Source organism: Pogona vitticeps, chromosome 5 (genome assembly GCF_051106095.1).
Source record: "Pogona vitticeps strain Pit_001003342236 chromosome 5, PviZW2.1, whole genome shotgun sequence".
NCBI lineage: Eukaryota > Metazoa > Chordata > Lepidosauria > Squamata > Agamidae > Pogona > Pogona vitticeps.
Window position 1 is genome coordinate 145,478,298 of NC_135787.1, and position 17,321 is coordinate 145,495,618.

Below are 17,321 nucleotides of genomic sequence, written 5' to 3' on the forward strand. Positions count from 1 at the left end.
TGGTGCTCACCCTGAGATCTGATTTATCTTCTGGACACCTGGCCAAGCACAGCCATTACTTGAGACTTCAGCTGGAGTTCTGAATCTTGGAAACACTAAACATTCATCAAACTATCATATCAGCACATAGGCTGTTCAGAATGGTAGAGGTATAGACAAAAGACTTACATGTTTGTACAGTACAAGAGACCCCCATTATGAAGTGTGCTATGTTGTCTGTTATGTGTCATTAGACTGGAACCAACTTACTGCTATCAGAATAAGGATCTCAAGATAAGTGAGATATTTAAGGAGCAGTTTTGTCAGTTCCACTTTCCCAGTGAGTATCCTAATCCATCACTCTTATCTACTACACCATTCTGGGTATCAATTATGAAGTGCACATATTATTTTATGAATAAGGTAGCATGAAAAGATAACATGGAAAAGACTGAGTTATAGTTCCTACTTAAAATATGTATTTTTTTTCTGTTGCTGTAATCTCCTATAGTAGGAGTGCCTCATGCAGCAAAGCAACCAACTACTTCTGACATTTGCAGTCATTCTGAATTTTCTCCAAACACCTCAGAATAAGATGCCCAAGGTAGGGAGCAAAACAAAATGCTGCTCTGTGGCAGCTCTGATTCTCTTTTGCTTAAAATAATTTTCTCATCCTTTAATGAAAATAAAACTGAATTCTGAGTTGGCTGAAACAGATGAGAAACTGTCTTTTTCAGTTCAGCGCAGCTAAACAAGAAGAGACAATATATTTGAAGGAAATGTACGTTCTGTACACCTCATGATGTTTTATATGACAGTCTGGAAGGTGAAATGAAGAAAAACAAGAGTGGTCATTTCCTGAGTCTTTCTCCTAGCAGGTAAATACCGTTTTTAGTCCAGCATGTTTTTTGCAGGTTGCTGTGGATCGTTCAAATCACTATTCAGCCGCTGTACATTTCCTCGGGACATGTTTTCAATGGGACTTCCAATTCTGTTTCAATATCTGATATTGTTTTATATTTTCATTGTATTTTTTAAATTTTGTTGTAAAGTGTCTTAATTCCTGTCTATGGAATAAATGTGAGATATTTTTGTTGTATCACATTTCTTTGCCATACTTTATTTTACAAAACAGAGTAGTTTATGCTAAAAACAAATACAATAAAACAAATAACTGCAATAATGGAACAATGAAATTATTGAAAATGTTTCATTAAAATAAGGGCAACTGCTAATGTTAACAAGCAGAATAATATTCAGAAAAATGCCTGGATAAACATATCCAGTGGCATCTCGCAAGACGGTTGCCTCGCCGGATAAAAAACTCGCTAGACAAATGGGTCCGGCAAGGTTTTTGGTGCCTCACAAGACGATTTTTCCTATGTTGGTTTTCCGCAAGACAAATGTTGCCGTTCAGAGGCTAGCCGAGCACCATTTTTGAAGATCCTGCCCCTTCCCCTTGCCTTCAGCAAGCCTCTGAATGGAAAAAGGAAAAGAAAAAAAAAGAAAGCCTTTTACATTCGGAGCCTTACTGAAGGGTATGATCTTCAAACATCGTGCTGGGCTAGCCTCTGCAAGAGCCTATCGCCACGTGGAGCGACCCCCGCGAGTCCTTAGATGGTGCAGGGAAAGCCTACAAAGGACTCTGAAGCCAGCGAGCCCTGGGGGACCCCCAAAGCCATTGATTGCTGCGAGGGGACCCCCCACCAGCCCTCCGATGGTGCTTCCTCAGCTCCCTACCTAGTAAGTGACTTTTTAATTTTCCCCCCATAGGAACTTGTTAAATTTCAATGCATTCCTATGGGAAAACACATTTTGCCAGAATTTTTTGCAAGATGGCATTGACTGTGGAACGAATTAAATTAGTCTTGCGAGGCACCACTGTAGGTCTTTAGTTGATGGTGAAACAGCCAACAATGGAAATCCACTTTACTGTATTTCACTGGAGAGACCATTTTATGTGGTTGGTCTGTAAACAAAGAAAGCTCTCCTCCACAGTGTAATAAAACAAGCCTTTCTAAGCCATGATACAGTAGGAAGAGCCTCCCCACACATATTGGGACACAAACAATGCACTCTATATTGGACTGAAATACAGCAAAGAAACAATCAAACTCCTGAAATAGAAGAATTTCTAACTGCAACTGCAACAGAGTTTCTGAAGTTCTGTAAAATCTGTTGGTATAAAAAAAAATGGCCAGATAGGCAACCTGATGACCTCCATGATATATGTGCTTATTGGTGATATATGTGCTTATTGGAACTACAGGGAGGTATTAAATGAGGGCTGGGAAACCTACAACTCCCAGAATCCTTTATTATCAGCCATGTTACCCGAGGGCTGCTAGGAGATGAAATCCAGAAATAACTGGAAGGCAAAGTTTTGCAATGCTGTAGTAAGGCTGTGTGGTAGATTTACTTCATGTTTTATAATACTGTGTATCTTATGGGTTTTCTTCTATGACTGCCCTACAGGGTCATATAGATATTGACCAGAATCCAATGGTATTTTAAAAAAGAGGTTTGTGTAACCGGATGTGGCTAATTGTGATTGACTGATGTGGTGTGTCACCTGTTCAGTCACACACCTGACTATGCAACAGGAGCATAATCGTAGCACTTTGTCAATTAGACACAGCAGTAGCAAGTTAGGCAGACCTTACACAAACACTGGCCATTTGATAGATGGATGGATTTCATTTGATTTATGTACTGTAGATAAATAAATAAGTCAGGATCAAGACTTGCGGAAATGAATAAAGAACTCTATAGACTCATAGTAATAACCTAGAAATATATAAAAGAAGGGCAGATGTGTTCTACTTGAGGACTTGATCAGTCAAGTACCAGATGTCAAAATTAGAAAGAAAAAACAATACGAAATTATGATACCTCATGAATTTCTGCCAAGTTCTTGGCAGAAGCAGGGAAATGACTTGTTGAAATGTAAGGAAAAGGCCTATTTACCATCCATCAAAACAGAGTGTATGGAAACTTGTAAAAGTGGCTTTCAACAGATGGCCTCCAGATCATATTCAGTTCAAAATAATGATGTGGGCTCAAACAGGAATAGAAAAGAGCAATGCAAAGCACTCAAAGTCTCAAACAGAAGGCAGAAGAAACAACTGAAGATTCAGATGTTTCTGTGTTACTTGCAGACAAGCAGAGGTGGGATGGCCCACAGGATAGATACAGCACTGAGGGGCATATCCATCCAATCTAGGATGCAGGCCTGTGTGATCTCTCTCTAGAGTGCCAGTTTTCCTCCACCTCCAATTAATATTTATTTATTTTAAAAGCTTTCTCTAAGAATAACTAAAGCCTTTTAAAGAAGCATAATTGCTGGGGGGTGCTATGAGGGTTCAGGTTCAGTCTCTTGTTTTTCTTCAAATAAATCATTAGACTTGTACGGTTTTGAAATAGGTATAACATTTATTGCTGTATTTAACAAGAAACCGGTGTCTGCAAAAGCATTCCAACATCTATCACCTTCCAACAACGGGTCAGCAAGGGGTTTCCAATCTTCACCTTTAAAGTGGTTCCCCCCTCCAGAGTTCCAAGGCCTGGGCCAGTCCATTGACAAGTTAGGGTTTAATACCTGTCTGGATTCCTCTTCCAATAAGGGGACCATGTCCTCATCCTGGTTGTCCAACCAGGTGGGGTCCCGGTTGGCGGTGAAGGTCTGCCACGGTCCTCCGGGTTTCCCCTCATCTGGATTTCAATCACTCTCCATTCTATCCTCTCACGCCAGTCTCTCTCGACCCTTTCCTTTTCTACCCTTAATTTCCTTCTCCACTCTTTTGCCTCAGTTTCATGCCAATAAGACGGTAATCAGCTTCTTCCTTTGGTATCCAGAGTTTTTCCCACTTGCCACTCCATGGATCCTGCATCCAGATCTACTCCCAACCTTCTGGCAAATCCCCTTCTTATATCGGCCACCCCTGCCTCCATCTTCACCCTCGGCTTCCGCTCTATTCCCGCCATTCCTTTCTGGGTTCCTCCTCTACTCTCCCCAGGTCTGTCTCCAGCGATCCTGCCTTTCTAGGAGGAGAATGGGCACAGTCTGAATTTCCTTCTCAGCGGTGAGAGGGAGGGACAGCACTCCAGCAAGAGTGGTGTTACTCTCGCCTCCGGTCTTACAGCAGCACACAACTCAAGAAGGAAGTGTTACATACTTATCCTTGGGTACTGTGATTCCCTCCATCACCCCATCTGCATGGCAACTAGCCTTTTAAACAGCATCTTTTGGCACCAATTGAAGCTTTTTGTAAAGAAATATGGTACAGGTGAAGTTCCTTGTGAGGGGCACAGTTCCAAGAGGTCATACTGGAACCAATCGAAATCTTTGTTCAAAGCTTGATTGTTGTGTTGGAGGCGGTGGAGGAAGAGAGATTGGGAGAGAAAGAAAATGTGGTAGAAAGAGATAAGTTTCAAATAATGCCATCCCATGCAATGTGTCAGAGGATATTGTCCTCCACTTGTAACCCTCCCTTGTTCTTCCATTGCTTCATATTTTTTATGAATAATGAAAGCATTTGTTTTTCGGTATAAGAATGTGAGGGAATGAGGTAGCATTTGCCCTGTCTATTTTTCCCCCAACTGCATCCATGCACCTACCATAGTATTTGCCTGACTAGATGTAGACACTGTGGAAGAAATTGTTCCTGATCCAAGAGCAGGAGTTCCAAGCACATGTGGCTCATAACTGGTGTCGGGGCAGTGCCCTACCCCAGAACCTCTTGCACTGTCCACGAGTTATCCCAAGTCAGAACAAGTAGAATGATTGGGGTTTAAAGCACATACAAAATATAAAAGGACAATTTGAATGCTGCGCAATATTAAACAACACTGAAAAGTAGAATGTAAAGAAAATCTCCTGGATATTGAGAATAATATTCCTTAGAAAATGGAAGTTGGGGGACTGCGAGATTGATGTTATGATAATAGCAAATATGAATGGTACGTAAATGGAGAACACCCAGCAGTTATCAGAACTGAGACCTTTGGCAGCAGCCATTTTCAGGATAGTATTTTCTGTTATTATAAAACTGGATTTTATTCTTCAGTTTCAGTTTAGTCCCTTCTGTAAACTCTCAATAGGAAACAAGTTAAGCTGCATTTTATGTTATTTTATGTCAGATGCTTCTTGTGCAAATGAAAAGATTCAGGTGACTCATTGTGAATATTTTCAACAGCCACGCTTTAAATATCAGCTCACAGTGTAACAAACAGTACATCTGAACCTATAAAATCTACCTATAGTATAATAATACCCTGCTTACAGCTTTTAGATATTTCATTCCTGTTCTTTCCAAGCATAAGAAGCTAGAAATGGCAGATAAGACCAGCATTATTACTCATATTACTTGTAACACAAAGTTCCTGAAGGTTACATAAAAATTCTCTGTGTGGAAATAGAGTTCCTCCACCTCATTTCCCATACAAATAAAATGCACAGCATTGCTCCAGGCTGAATTCAGAGATGATCCATTAACAGAAACTCATGATGGATAGATTCACAAAACCATTATTTTTTCAGCTACACCTACAGAATTCTTAGCATTTGCCAGGTGCTTCAAGGGTAGGGAACAGTTGTGTGTCAGAGAGAGAATGTTTTCCTCAAGGTTCCTTTTCTGATGCAAATTTATCACTCATAACAACAACTGCCACCCTCCACCTCTGCTTGTACTGTGTAAGAATGAATTTAGAACTCTCTTTTCTGCTGCAAACTCTGGCATCATTGAGAAGAAAAAAAAGAACAACAAGCTTCCTTCTTGGACTTCTCTACTGAAGGCATAATGTCCTGAAAGAAGTCAACTGGGCAACATTATGACAAGCAGCTGCTCTCTTGAACTGAAGAACCAGGAGTACAATTAAAAGCAGGAAAGCCCAGGGAAGCATTTCAGTAGAAGTGTTTTCTCCCAGTGCAAATTGTGGAAGTATTTTTGGTGTGGATTGAAAATATAATGTGGGGCTGGCCAACAGCCCCTTATCTCCCACATGAGAAACCTTATTCCCCCATAAAACAACCCCCCTTTATTTTTGAAGAATAAAAAAAGTGATGTACAGTACCTGCATGTTGTATGTTAAACATAATGCATAGTTTGATCATCAAAGAACATGTTTTCTGGGCAAGTCCTATTAAAGCAATGGAAGCTGCAAAAAATCATAACTAAAAAAGAGCAATGTGCCTGCATTTTCCATAAACTTTCACATATTGCAGTCCATAAAAGCATATGTCAAAAGCAGCTTGTTAATTTTCAGGGTGCCATTTTCTTTCTTGCTTGCTTTCTTTGCTGTAACTAGTTAACTGTTCTAGCCTGTAGAAGAGAATGCTATCATTAAGAATCTTAGATCTGCAAAGCTGGAAGGGACCCTCTGGATCATCGAATCCAGCCTGTCAAGGAGGTACAGTGGGGAGCTGAATTCCCAACATCTAGATGCCTAAACCACTGAGCTATTCTGCAGTTCAGCAACAACAACATATTACATTTATATTTAACTGATAGGTTTTTGGTTAAAACTTGTATCTAATAATCTAATCATATAATACCAGTCAGGGACGTGGTGGCGCTGTGGGCTAAACCGCAGAAGCCCGTGCTGCAGGGTCAGAAGACCAAGCAGTCATAAGATTGAATCCACGTGACGGAGTGAGCGCCCGTCGCTTGTCCCAGCTCCTGCCAACCTAGCGGTTCGAAAGCATGCAAATGCAAGTAGATAAATAGGGACCACCTCGGTGGGAAGGTAACAGCGTTCCGTGTCTAAGTCGCACTGGCCATGTGACCACGGAAGATTGTCTTCAGACAAACGCTGGCTCTATGGCTTGGAAACGGGGATGAGCACCACCCCCTAGAGTCAAACACGACTGGACAAAAAATTGTCAAGGGGAACCTTTACCTTTACCTTTATAATACCAGTCAAAGACTGTGTCTTGTATTTTTTAACAACAACAATTCTTTTAAATAAAACTGGATTGGGCTACCATATTTCTCAACAAGCTGGGGAAATCATTTTTTATACATGGATGACCTAAAACTATATGCAAAAAGTTCCACAGAGATAGAATCACTGGAAAACACAGTGCAAATATTTAGTGAAGATATCCAAATAAAATTTGGAATTGACAAATGTTTAGCTCTGTCTATACACTGTGGCAAGATCAGAAAACTAGAGGGAATAGAGTTAAAATGGCAATATTATAAAATCACTATCAAGTGAGGAAAATTATATATACCATGAAATACTAGAAGCAGACAACATTGTGCACAGGAAAGTTAAAGAACTGACAGAAAGAGAATATATAAAAAGACTGGAAAATCTTAAAATCAACATTAAATGGGGGAAATACAATCAAAACCATAAACATATGGGCAGTTCCAGTAATTAAATACCCAGCTGGGATAATAGATTGGACTCTATTTTGTTTTGGAAACAATATAAAAAAGGCTCAATATAGGAAACAACAATTTGAAATAGCTGGAAAAATAAACCACTATATGGATAACACCTGAGACATACTGATGGAAAGCATGATAATAATTCAACATGGGCATGGCTAAGACTGGGGACTCTTAAGAAAGAAACTGAAGGCTTGATATTTGCTGCACAAGAACAAGCACTCCAAACCAACATGATGAATGCTAAGATCCAAGGAGTTAGTGCTAACAGCAAGTGTCGACTCCGCCAAGAAAAAGATGAAACTGTATAACACCTCATCTGCAAATGTTCAAAGGTTGCACAAACAGATTACAAAATTAGACATGATAGAGTGATAAAACTAGTGCACTAGTCATTATGCAAAATAGCAACACCAACTTGCCAGCCTTCAAAAACTCATGTAAACATCAGATAGAGAAGGTACCAGAAAATGAGGAAGTCAAGATCTTGTGGGATTTCCAAATCCAAACTAATAGACACCTTGAACATAGCACACCAGACATAGTAGTAATAGAATGAAGAAATGTCTGGATCATTGGACATTGCAATTCCAGGGCATGGCAAAGGTGAAAATAAAGAATTAGAAAAACTAACAAGTACAGAGACATGGCAATTGAAACATCTTGCCTTTGGAAGAAACACATTTCAGTGGTCCCCATAGTCATCGGGGCTTTGGGAACAATATCAAGAAATTTCACACAGTACTATAAGCAGATGCAGATCTCAACAACAACAACTACAACAACAATAAAAGTAGTAGTAGTAGTATCATCTCATTAATATGAGCAACATGTGGTACTCTATCCCACTTTTTAATTTTTTATTTTAAAATTTTGTGAGCTAAATTTGGATTAATTCTGGCTCTCAACCATTATCTGAATTATTATTCTAATATTTTGAACTGGACCAGCCCTTTATTATGTAGAGTGATGCTACCACACCAGACAGCTGATGCTAAATCTATGGCAGCAATAGCAGATCCCTAATCATTTGTGCCCAGCCATTCCCCTCTGTTGGAAGGCTGAGCTGTGTGTACTACATGGCCTGTTCTCACATCCAAAACACTTTGCCCTGAGGCAGACCTGGGCAAAGTGCGCCCCGAGGGCCACATACGGCCCGCAAGCCGCTCCTGTCCAGCCCGCCAGTCATCGCTCCAGTCCGGTGTTCAAGCACTTGTTCAAGCCCAAGACAGACTGGATTTCTCTCACTGAACAAGTTGAGCATTAAAACCATTTATAGTTTTTTGTCTAAAGTTGATCAGTTGCTTATCTTTAGCATACTGCAAAAAACCTCTTTAGTATTTGGGAAGATTAACAAGTTTAAAATAAAAACAATCATAACATCACTGTTTCATTTTATTTTAAAGTAAAGTTGGTTCGGCCCCCGAACACAGTTCAGATTTTTCATGTGGCCCCCTATAGAAATTAATTGCCCACCCCTGCCCGAGGTATCACATTGCCATTGGCAATGCATGTTTTATCTACTAGACCAGTATGTGGAACAGATGGGTGATGTCCTGTCCATTGCTTCAGCTAGTGAATGATTTGGGCAGCCCTGTTTAGGAACTTTCTAATGAACATTTTTGAAAGCTGAAAGGTGGCTGAGGTTGTCTGGTCCTAAGTTTTGCTATTAGGCTGCAGGTTTTAGGTTATATTCTCTAGGTCTTCAAAACTGAAATCTCTGTCAACCTAGCAATCCTAGATTTGGGGTCTCATTCTCATGGCTTCAGAGCACACCACTCTGACAAAGGCACCTTTGTGTTTTTCATTACATTGTGCGCTCTAGAGCTCCTGCTCTTGCTGCTCCTTCTTGCTGATTTTACACCCCAGCATTTACATTCAATGAGTCTTGCCTCCTGTCTGTTTGTCTACCACACAGAAACCATTCTGCAGTGGTTGCTAAGGACCTGTCTCTAGGTCACAGGGTGTAGCCTGAAATCTCAGGGAACAGGAAGCTGCTTGCCTGGCAATCCTATGGACATGGTACATAAATTGTTAAATAAATAAGTAAAAATACTTTCAATGGGGGCCTCCTAGAGGGTAAACTTGTTTGTCAGCATCCTCCTTCACAATTTTCCCCAAGATAAAGTTAATCTTATCATAACACAGCCCCATCTCTTCCAAAATGACATGCCCAGTGGAGTTCCTCAGTGGCTGCTTCTTGAAAAGGTCAGGAGGCAGCAAATCACACAGTATTGTTACTCTGTTGCTCAAAGAACAAGCAAGAAGCAATACAGAAAGTACGCTGGAATAAAAACTGAAATAATTCTACAAAACGAGGAACAATCCCTCAAAAAGGGAAGAAAAGCTGAATTTTAAAACCAAACTGCTTATGGACTGAAATCTTCCCTGGAAGAAATAACACACAAACACACACAAGTCTCCTCTGAGGGAAAATGCTTTTCATACAAGTATTGTGTTTGGCAGATGACCTTCTGTCCCTTGCTGATTACTTTAAACACTTCTGACTTCCATTATGAAAAGGCAACATTACATAAAATAGGTCTTTCAATACACTGACAAAAAGTCTTGAACCCTCCACAGAGGCCAGCCAGGTGCCTAAATCACACTGTTTTGTCCAGCCATTACTGCCCATATGGCTGCTCCTCAAGCCGGCTTTCATCCCTGTAAGGAGCAGCTGCCTATGCTTTGCACAAATGCATTAAGAAGAGAAACTCCGGTCTCCTGCTAGGAAGTTAATGGAGATTTAATAGCACTGTTATGTAAGAATGACCAAGTGCAAATGTGCTTAATTCAGGCTCCAGGTAGTTAAAACCATACATAATGGGCTTTGGAAGCATTCAGGCTCTATGAAAAGAGAGAAGAAGAACTTCCTTGTTTCAATTTTGATCAATGTAGGTTGCCATATAATTCTTGCCAATGGTTATGCATGTCTCATGCTTATAACAGCTGAGGCTGTATTGATTGTAGCTACCTTAAATGCTCATGTTTCATGTGCAGGCCACAGCTTCACCTAATGCATTCATGCCTGCGAGAAGAAAAGTTTCTGTGTAGGAAGTCCAATAATTCACTTGGAAACCTTTTGAAACATGTACTAGGGCAGAAATAAGCAACCTGGAGACCTCTAGATATGGACTACAGTTCCTATCAACTTCAGACAACCTGGCCAGTGATCAGGGATTATGTGAGTTGGATTCCAACCCTGCATTAGAGGATTTCAATCTTGTTGCATTGACAAAGGTGCCGATTCATTAACGTGGCAGGCAGAAGTTATCAGCTGCTTTCATCACTACATCCTTTAAGGCAACATTCTGCAAACCAATAACGTTTACATGTGCTTCATCCTTCTCTCTTCCCTAAAAACAAGGAACATCACCACTCTGTGTCTGCAAAGCTTGCAAAATCAGTTCTCACCCAAGACCTGGCTTACTCTTGCTCCTTGTGGAAAATCAGTTGGAATCTAAACACTCACATTTTCTTAAGCATGTCAGCTTTTCACCTGCCCCTCAAACTTCTTCAATGCAACTCAAGATGGTTCAAACACTACAGACAAAACGGAATTACACAATTTCTATTTGCTGCACTTCTATGTCCATTTACGAAACAGGCTGTATGGGAAAATAGCATAGAATGGCAAGACCTGAAGGGAGATGGAGCACACCATAAACATGAGAGACAGGAAAATGTACATCAACCCTAGTGCTTGTGCTGGTCCTGCCTTCCCACTACTCTTCTGTCTGCTACTGTTTCCGTCTTTTCCTCCTTCTAACACTCAGTGTCCCAAACACCTCTAAGTGAAGGGGAACTTTGCTTAGAATGAGGCACTGTGTTGGTGGTAACCATGGAGACTCCCTATGCCACCACGGCACAGACAGTCTACTTGGTCACACTGCCCACAGAGGAACTGTAATTCCAGAAGAGTAGCTTGTCTAAGCTCTGCCTTGAGATGTATGTTACTAGGAAGGTGTAATGAACAGGAAGGAAACTTACCACAGTGATGACATTTGCTGCTGGGACAGGCAGATTTTCCACTTCCTGGTCCTCACCGGTCATAGCTAAGAGATTGAGGGATGAGTCATGTCCAGGCCGAGAGAATGCTGATTTAACGATCATGGCAGGGTGCAGTTTGCTTACTTTTGCATGGGAATGCAAGTGGGAATTGTGCCCATAATCCCTCTGATCACTTGTATCCAAGCTTTTCTCAATACTTTGCACATGATGATAAATGAATATGGGGTTCCTGGTTTTTCTCTGATGAACTGCCAAGATGTGGTCGGTGTCTCCTGAGAAGCATCCTGTTAAAAAAAGGAGGAAATAAAAGGATGAATTTAGAATTCAATGACTCTTTGAGCAGGTGGGTTTGGTATTATTTCTCCATTCAATTTAATTAAATAAACAGGAGACGTTTCTGTTGTTGTTCAGCCTCACTGAACATTTTGAGAGACTGACTAGCTTTAAGACAACATGGAAAAATATATTATAAAATTATACTTTTAGGCTTCCTATCTAATACATTGTATTCAAAAACTTGAAATGTATTTTCAAAGCATACTAGCATAATATTTATTAATGCTTCCATTTAATAGTAATTATTATAATGAGCTGTCAAGTCAGTTCTGAAGTAATCCTTTTCAAGGTTTTCCAGGAACAGAGTACTCAGAAGTGGTTTACCCTTCTGTTCTTCTGGGGCCATCCTGGGACTGTGCAGCTTGCCCAAGGCCACACAGGCTGGCTGTACTTGCAGGAGACACAGCGGAGAACTGAACTCCCAGCTTCTAGCTCTGCAGCCAGAGACCTAAACCACTGCACTATCCAGAGAGCTTTCCATTTAAATGTAACTTTATTTTTCAGTCTCATCAAAGCAACACAAAAAAAATTTATATGATCTTTGTGAAAACAACAAAACATACATTTTTTTTTATAAATTCTTCACCACATTTGTCATCATATAGAAAAATTTGTAACAGGGATGGGATTTTTAGATTTTCTAGATACCATAATTTTCCATTCTTGGAATCCTACCTACCTTACAGACACCTAATGTGATGCACCTGGGAGTAAGGCCTAAACTGGAAGTTTTAGATAGGGCTCTGAGTTCTTGGTACTGGCTTGGAGCTTCCCTTCTGAGCAGAGCTCAGCCTGTCTAAGCCTCAGAGCCTTCCAATTTAGGCCTTTCTCCTAGGTGCAACACTTTCAGCTATCTGTACAGCAGGCAGAACTTCCAGAATGGAGAAGTATGGTATTTGTAGAACAGAAAATCTGAAAATCCCATTCCTATTGAGAAATCCAAGTTGCAAAGTGTTGAATATGCTATCTATATTATACTAGGACCTCACGTCCCATGTTTTGACTGGAAAGTTCTCCTCCACTACTGAGGTACCTATTGCCTAAATGCAGAATGGATGAGCAATCACAGCAGCATCCCCCGCTGGCATTCGTAGGGCATTTTTCCCATTCTCATTCTGGTTGTGAGATTCATTGCCTACCGGGGGGGGGGGGAAGCTTATGCAGTTGCCCTTCTGCTCTACATTTAGGCAATAGGATACTGGATATGTATTTATCCCTTTTTTTAAAAAAAAATCTACTTTACATTTGTGCTGTTCTCTTCAAAATATATTCCAAATGGCTGCAGCTAAGGATGAAATTTGTTCCCGTTCTCTGATGTTATTAATGCATCTTGTACCTTGTCTGTCAATTAGAAGTCTGAAGGACAGTGTGGTTGCTCTTGATCAAAAACAGCCCCACTGTGTCTCCACATATCTGATTTTGAGCATATAATGATGCCAGGTGGTGAAAGAGGATCCAAGAACAAAGTCCTGTTTCCACACATCAGTGCTAGGCACAGAAGATAAAGAATATATTTGAATCTACTGGAAGATGTATGGCTCATCTTGAATGGAGAGAAATGGCAAAGCCAGTACATTGAGTATGATTTGTGTTAGAATTGGCTCATTGACCAGCTCTGCTTTATTGTGCATAACTGTCATGCAGAGGTCATAGTATCTTGAAATCAGCAAATCCCTAGTATACTAAAAGTATTGAGCATTTTAGTCCAAAGGCCCAAAGGAGGCCAGTGGTAGAGGATTTGGATAATTCAGATAATAGTAATGATAATGGCAATGATAATAATTCAGATTCAGATACTTTATTTGACTGTAACCAAAATCACTGTGTTATGATCATCGAAGTATGGTGGGTCAAGAGGACAGTGCTGCTAAGGAACAGAGCTCCTTTTCAAGGTTTTATCCATTTGAAGTGCTTCCCCACCCAAACCTGATTTAAAGATAAAGGGCTACAAGGAAGGAGATCAGGGGCTTTAAAGTTGCAAAGTGAGAACATGGACAGCAAACTCAAAAGACACACAATTCACCTAGGGAGTCTTCAGTGCCTAAGTGACATGCATTATAACTCTGTTTAAATTATACAAAAATCATTTTTGTTTTTCCTTTTGTATATATAAATTTGTCAATGGAAATCCAACTTTGTGAAAATCTGTGTCTTCTAATTCCTTTAGGGGATATATACTGTAAGTAGCCTGGCTCAAGATGGGTTGCAACACAAATATTTTTGCCATTCAAATATATGATAAAAATTTAACATGTTAGTTGCCAAATACATTTCTGAGCAAAAAGTAAATATCAAGTCTCAAAACACTGAAGATTACTGAAAATGAAAGCTTGAAGACTAGCCAAAGAGTGCAGTTGGGCAATAGGGAGCTCTCCAAATATTGTTGAGCTACTTGTTGAGTGTCTCCTAATCCCAAGAGTTTAGGCTGGCTAGTACACAAGAGAGAACTTCTTCAGTTACAGTGCCCTGATTGTGGAAGGCCCTCCAAAGCATGTAAGACAGGCTCCACTATTGCTGAGCTTTTGACAATCAGCCAAGAGTGTGCTTTTTGTTTTGCCTTTGCTTTTCAAAACTGTGAGTAGTCTGTTAGAAAACAATGCGGTGCTTCTGTTCTTATACTGAGATTTTATTGTACATCATTCAGGAGACTCTGGGAAGAAGAAAAACTATTCATAAATATTTTTGACAGTAAACTAATAATGTTGCCATCATCGTCTTCTACTGCTGACTAGAGGTGACAGGAATAGGGGTTCAAAAATACCTGGCTCTCCAGCCATGGTCTATAATCTAGGATTACTATTAACTTTGAAAAAGAACAGATCTCATCCGAGTCCTTGGATCCTAAGGCCTAATAATTACCTAGATCATAAGAAAAGCTGTACTGGATCAGACAAAAATCTTTCCAGTCCAAGAATCTGTTTACCACAATGGCTAACCAGATGCCTAAGGGAAGCCCGTAACCAGGGCAACAGCGAAATTGCCCTATTTTGCTTGTGTTCCCTGGCGACTGACATTCAGAGGCATACTGCTCATAATTCTGGGTCAACATATACCATCTACCAAAACTACTGCCCAGTATCCATGTTCATAAAGGTGTCTAATACCCTTTGAAAATTGTCCCAAGTTGGTAGCCATCACTTCATCAAATAGAATTGAATTCCATAGTTCCACTATTCATCTTTTAGCAATCCCGAATCTCCCACCGCTCAGCATCATCAGATGATTCTGGCATCAGGGATGATGCCCCTTTGCTGAGAGGAAAAGAAATTTAAAGAGGGAAGCACTCACCTTTCAAGAGTGCAGTAGGAGCATAGGAGTTCCTTTACACTGAATCAGAACATTGGTCCATTTAACAAGGTCCATTGTTCCTTATATTGATTCCAAAATTTCTCAAATATCACCTTCCTGCCTTCCAGATATGTTGAACTACAGGTCTCATGATGCTTAGCCAGCATATCCTTGAATGACAAGAAGCATAAACACATACACATGGAGACCATTAGACTGGGAAAGGCTGGCACTGGATTTTCTTATGTTCCTCTATTCCAGGCATTAAAGATAATAATCGTTTTCAACAACCGATGAAGGCCTCTGCTTTTGCTCTTAAGTCACCATAAGTGCAAAAAATTCATAGGAGTGACCTAATTGTGGACACACAAGCAGTGCAGCTTACGGCCCATTCGCTAATTCAAGGCAGTGCCAGGGCAAGCGTTCAACTGTTTTCAAGCTGTTCAGAAACAGCTACATTACCAGAGTTATTTTTATAGTCTTTGAAGTATGTCATTAAAATAAAATAACCAAACAAAATGTTTTCATAGCACTTTTAAAGTCAGAATCTGTTGTTTGTAGATAACAAGCAGTCCTGCTGATGCAAGCGGGCTTTAAGGGCTTGAATCAAAATCAAATAAATTCACTGGGAAAGTCTCTCTTTGATTTTTGTGGATCAAGTCACACCTGTGAGATCAGAATCTGGCCCCAGAACCACAACCCACACAACAATCTTCCAGCTCATGAATAACTGCCTAATATGCCAACAATTTTTTTAAAAAATATACAGCACAATTGTAATTGTCTGAACATGCAGAATACAGGGAAGTGCTTGAGATTTTCATCAACTGCATGAAAGCAAAGCAAATGGAGCAGAGCTTTGGAATGTCTAAGCCTGGATGTGCCACAGAAACATATTGTTGTGCAGTCTATTCAACACATCTTGAAGAGAAATAACATTAGAAAGATATGCTGTCAGTAATTCCATACAGGAAGCCATTCCCATAAAACTCTCAAAAGTTACTAGAGGATGGTAGTGATTCCAGGATACAGCAGGGTCCCTCTATTGTGCATGGCATTCGTAGAGTGGCATGCCAAAAGCCTTGTATACAGAACACGCCATTCCTTTTTTTGGACTTAGAAATTTAGAAACCTCTTTGAAAAGTGGACATTTACTGATCTTGAGGGCTTAGCAAATATTTGCTTTTTTAGCTCACTTGAGTCTGCCATGCCTGTCATAGCAGGAAGTTAGTTTTTGAAATTTTAGATTAGGCATCCTTCAGTCGCGAGAGACTATGGTAATGTGATCTATGTGGAGCACTTGGAACAGTGTCTAATGTGGCTGAGAAGGCCAATTTGAGAGTGACAATCCCTTCCACTCTGAAGTCAAATACAATCTGTCCCCTGTCCAGCTCCCTGATTTTGCTGCTTTCGTGACTTCCTCTTTGCCTCGGCCTGCTGGACAAGGGTCTCTTCAAATTGGGAGAGGCTGTGATGCAATGCCTGCCTCCAGGCTGAACACTCAGATGTCAAAGTTTCCCATCTGTTAAGGTCCATTCCTAAGGCCTTCAGATCCCGCTTGCAGATGTCCTTGTATCGCAGCTGTGGTCTCCGTCTGGAGCGATTTCCCTGCACTAATTCTCCATGCAGGAGATCTTTTTGGAATCTGACCATCAGCCATTCTCACAACATGCCCAAGCCAACGTAGACATCGCTATTTCAGAAATATATATGTGCTAAAAATTCCAGCTCGATCTAGGACTACTCTATTTGGAACTTTGTCCTGCCAGGTGATACCAAAAATGCGTCGGAGGCAACGCATATGGAAGGTGTTCAGCTTCCTCTCTCTGTAGTCTAAAACAATAGCTTTTCCAAGCTTTGGTCCTGGTGATGGGAAATGTTCCCACTTCTTATTTACATTGCAGAAAAATACAGATTCGTAATGGGGGGCACTTCTCATTATCAACATCAAGCAAAAACATTGGCCATTTTATTCCTTCTAAAATCTTCAGATTTGTATGTGAGTTGGACCTGGATTAAGACCTCAACTGGATCTAAGAGCCAATGTATAATTTGCTGTAGTTGCCTATTGTCAAATAAACAGCTAATAACCAGCATGTAGGTGACTTCCATTGGGACCATGGGCTGGAAAGAAGGCACATTCTGGTACTCCTCACTTCTTGGCTTTTTGGCTAAGCTCAAGTGGAGTTTTCCTCTTCAACAGTCCCCATAAATTAATTCTGTCTTGACCAAGTCTTAGCAATTGTGCCCCTTCAAATATGGTCAGACTGTAAGTCCCATTAACCATAGGCAGCACTGTCCATAATGAGG

General features: G+C 40.5%; 1 protein-coding gene across 1 annotated transcript in view; it reads right to left on the minus strand.

Annotated features, from left to right (window-relative positions):
- Nucleotides 1-17,321, minus strand: part of PTPRR (protein tyrosine phosphatase receptor type R) — a 130,264-nt gene that overhangs the window by 98,718 nt on the left and 14,225 nt on the right. Inside the window, exon 2 of the mRNA XM_020786087.3 lies at nt 11,367-11,671. Coding sequence (XP_020641746.2) covers nt 11,367-11,671 — 305 coding nt within the window. The remainder of the gene's footprint in view (nt 1-11,366; nt 11,672-17,321) is intronic.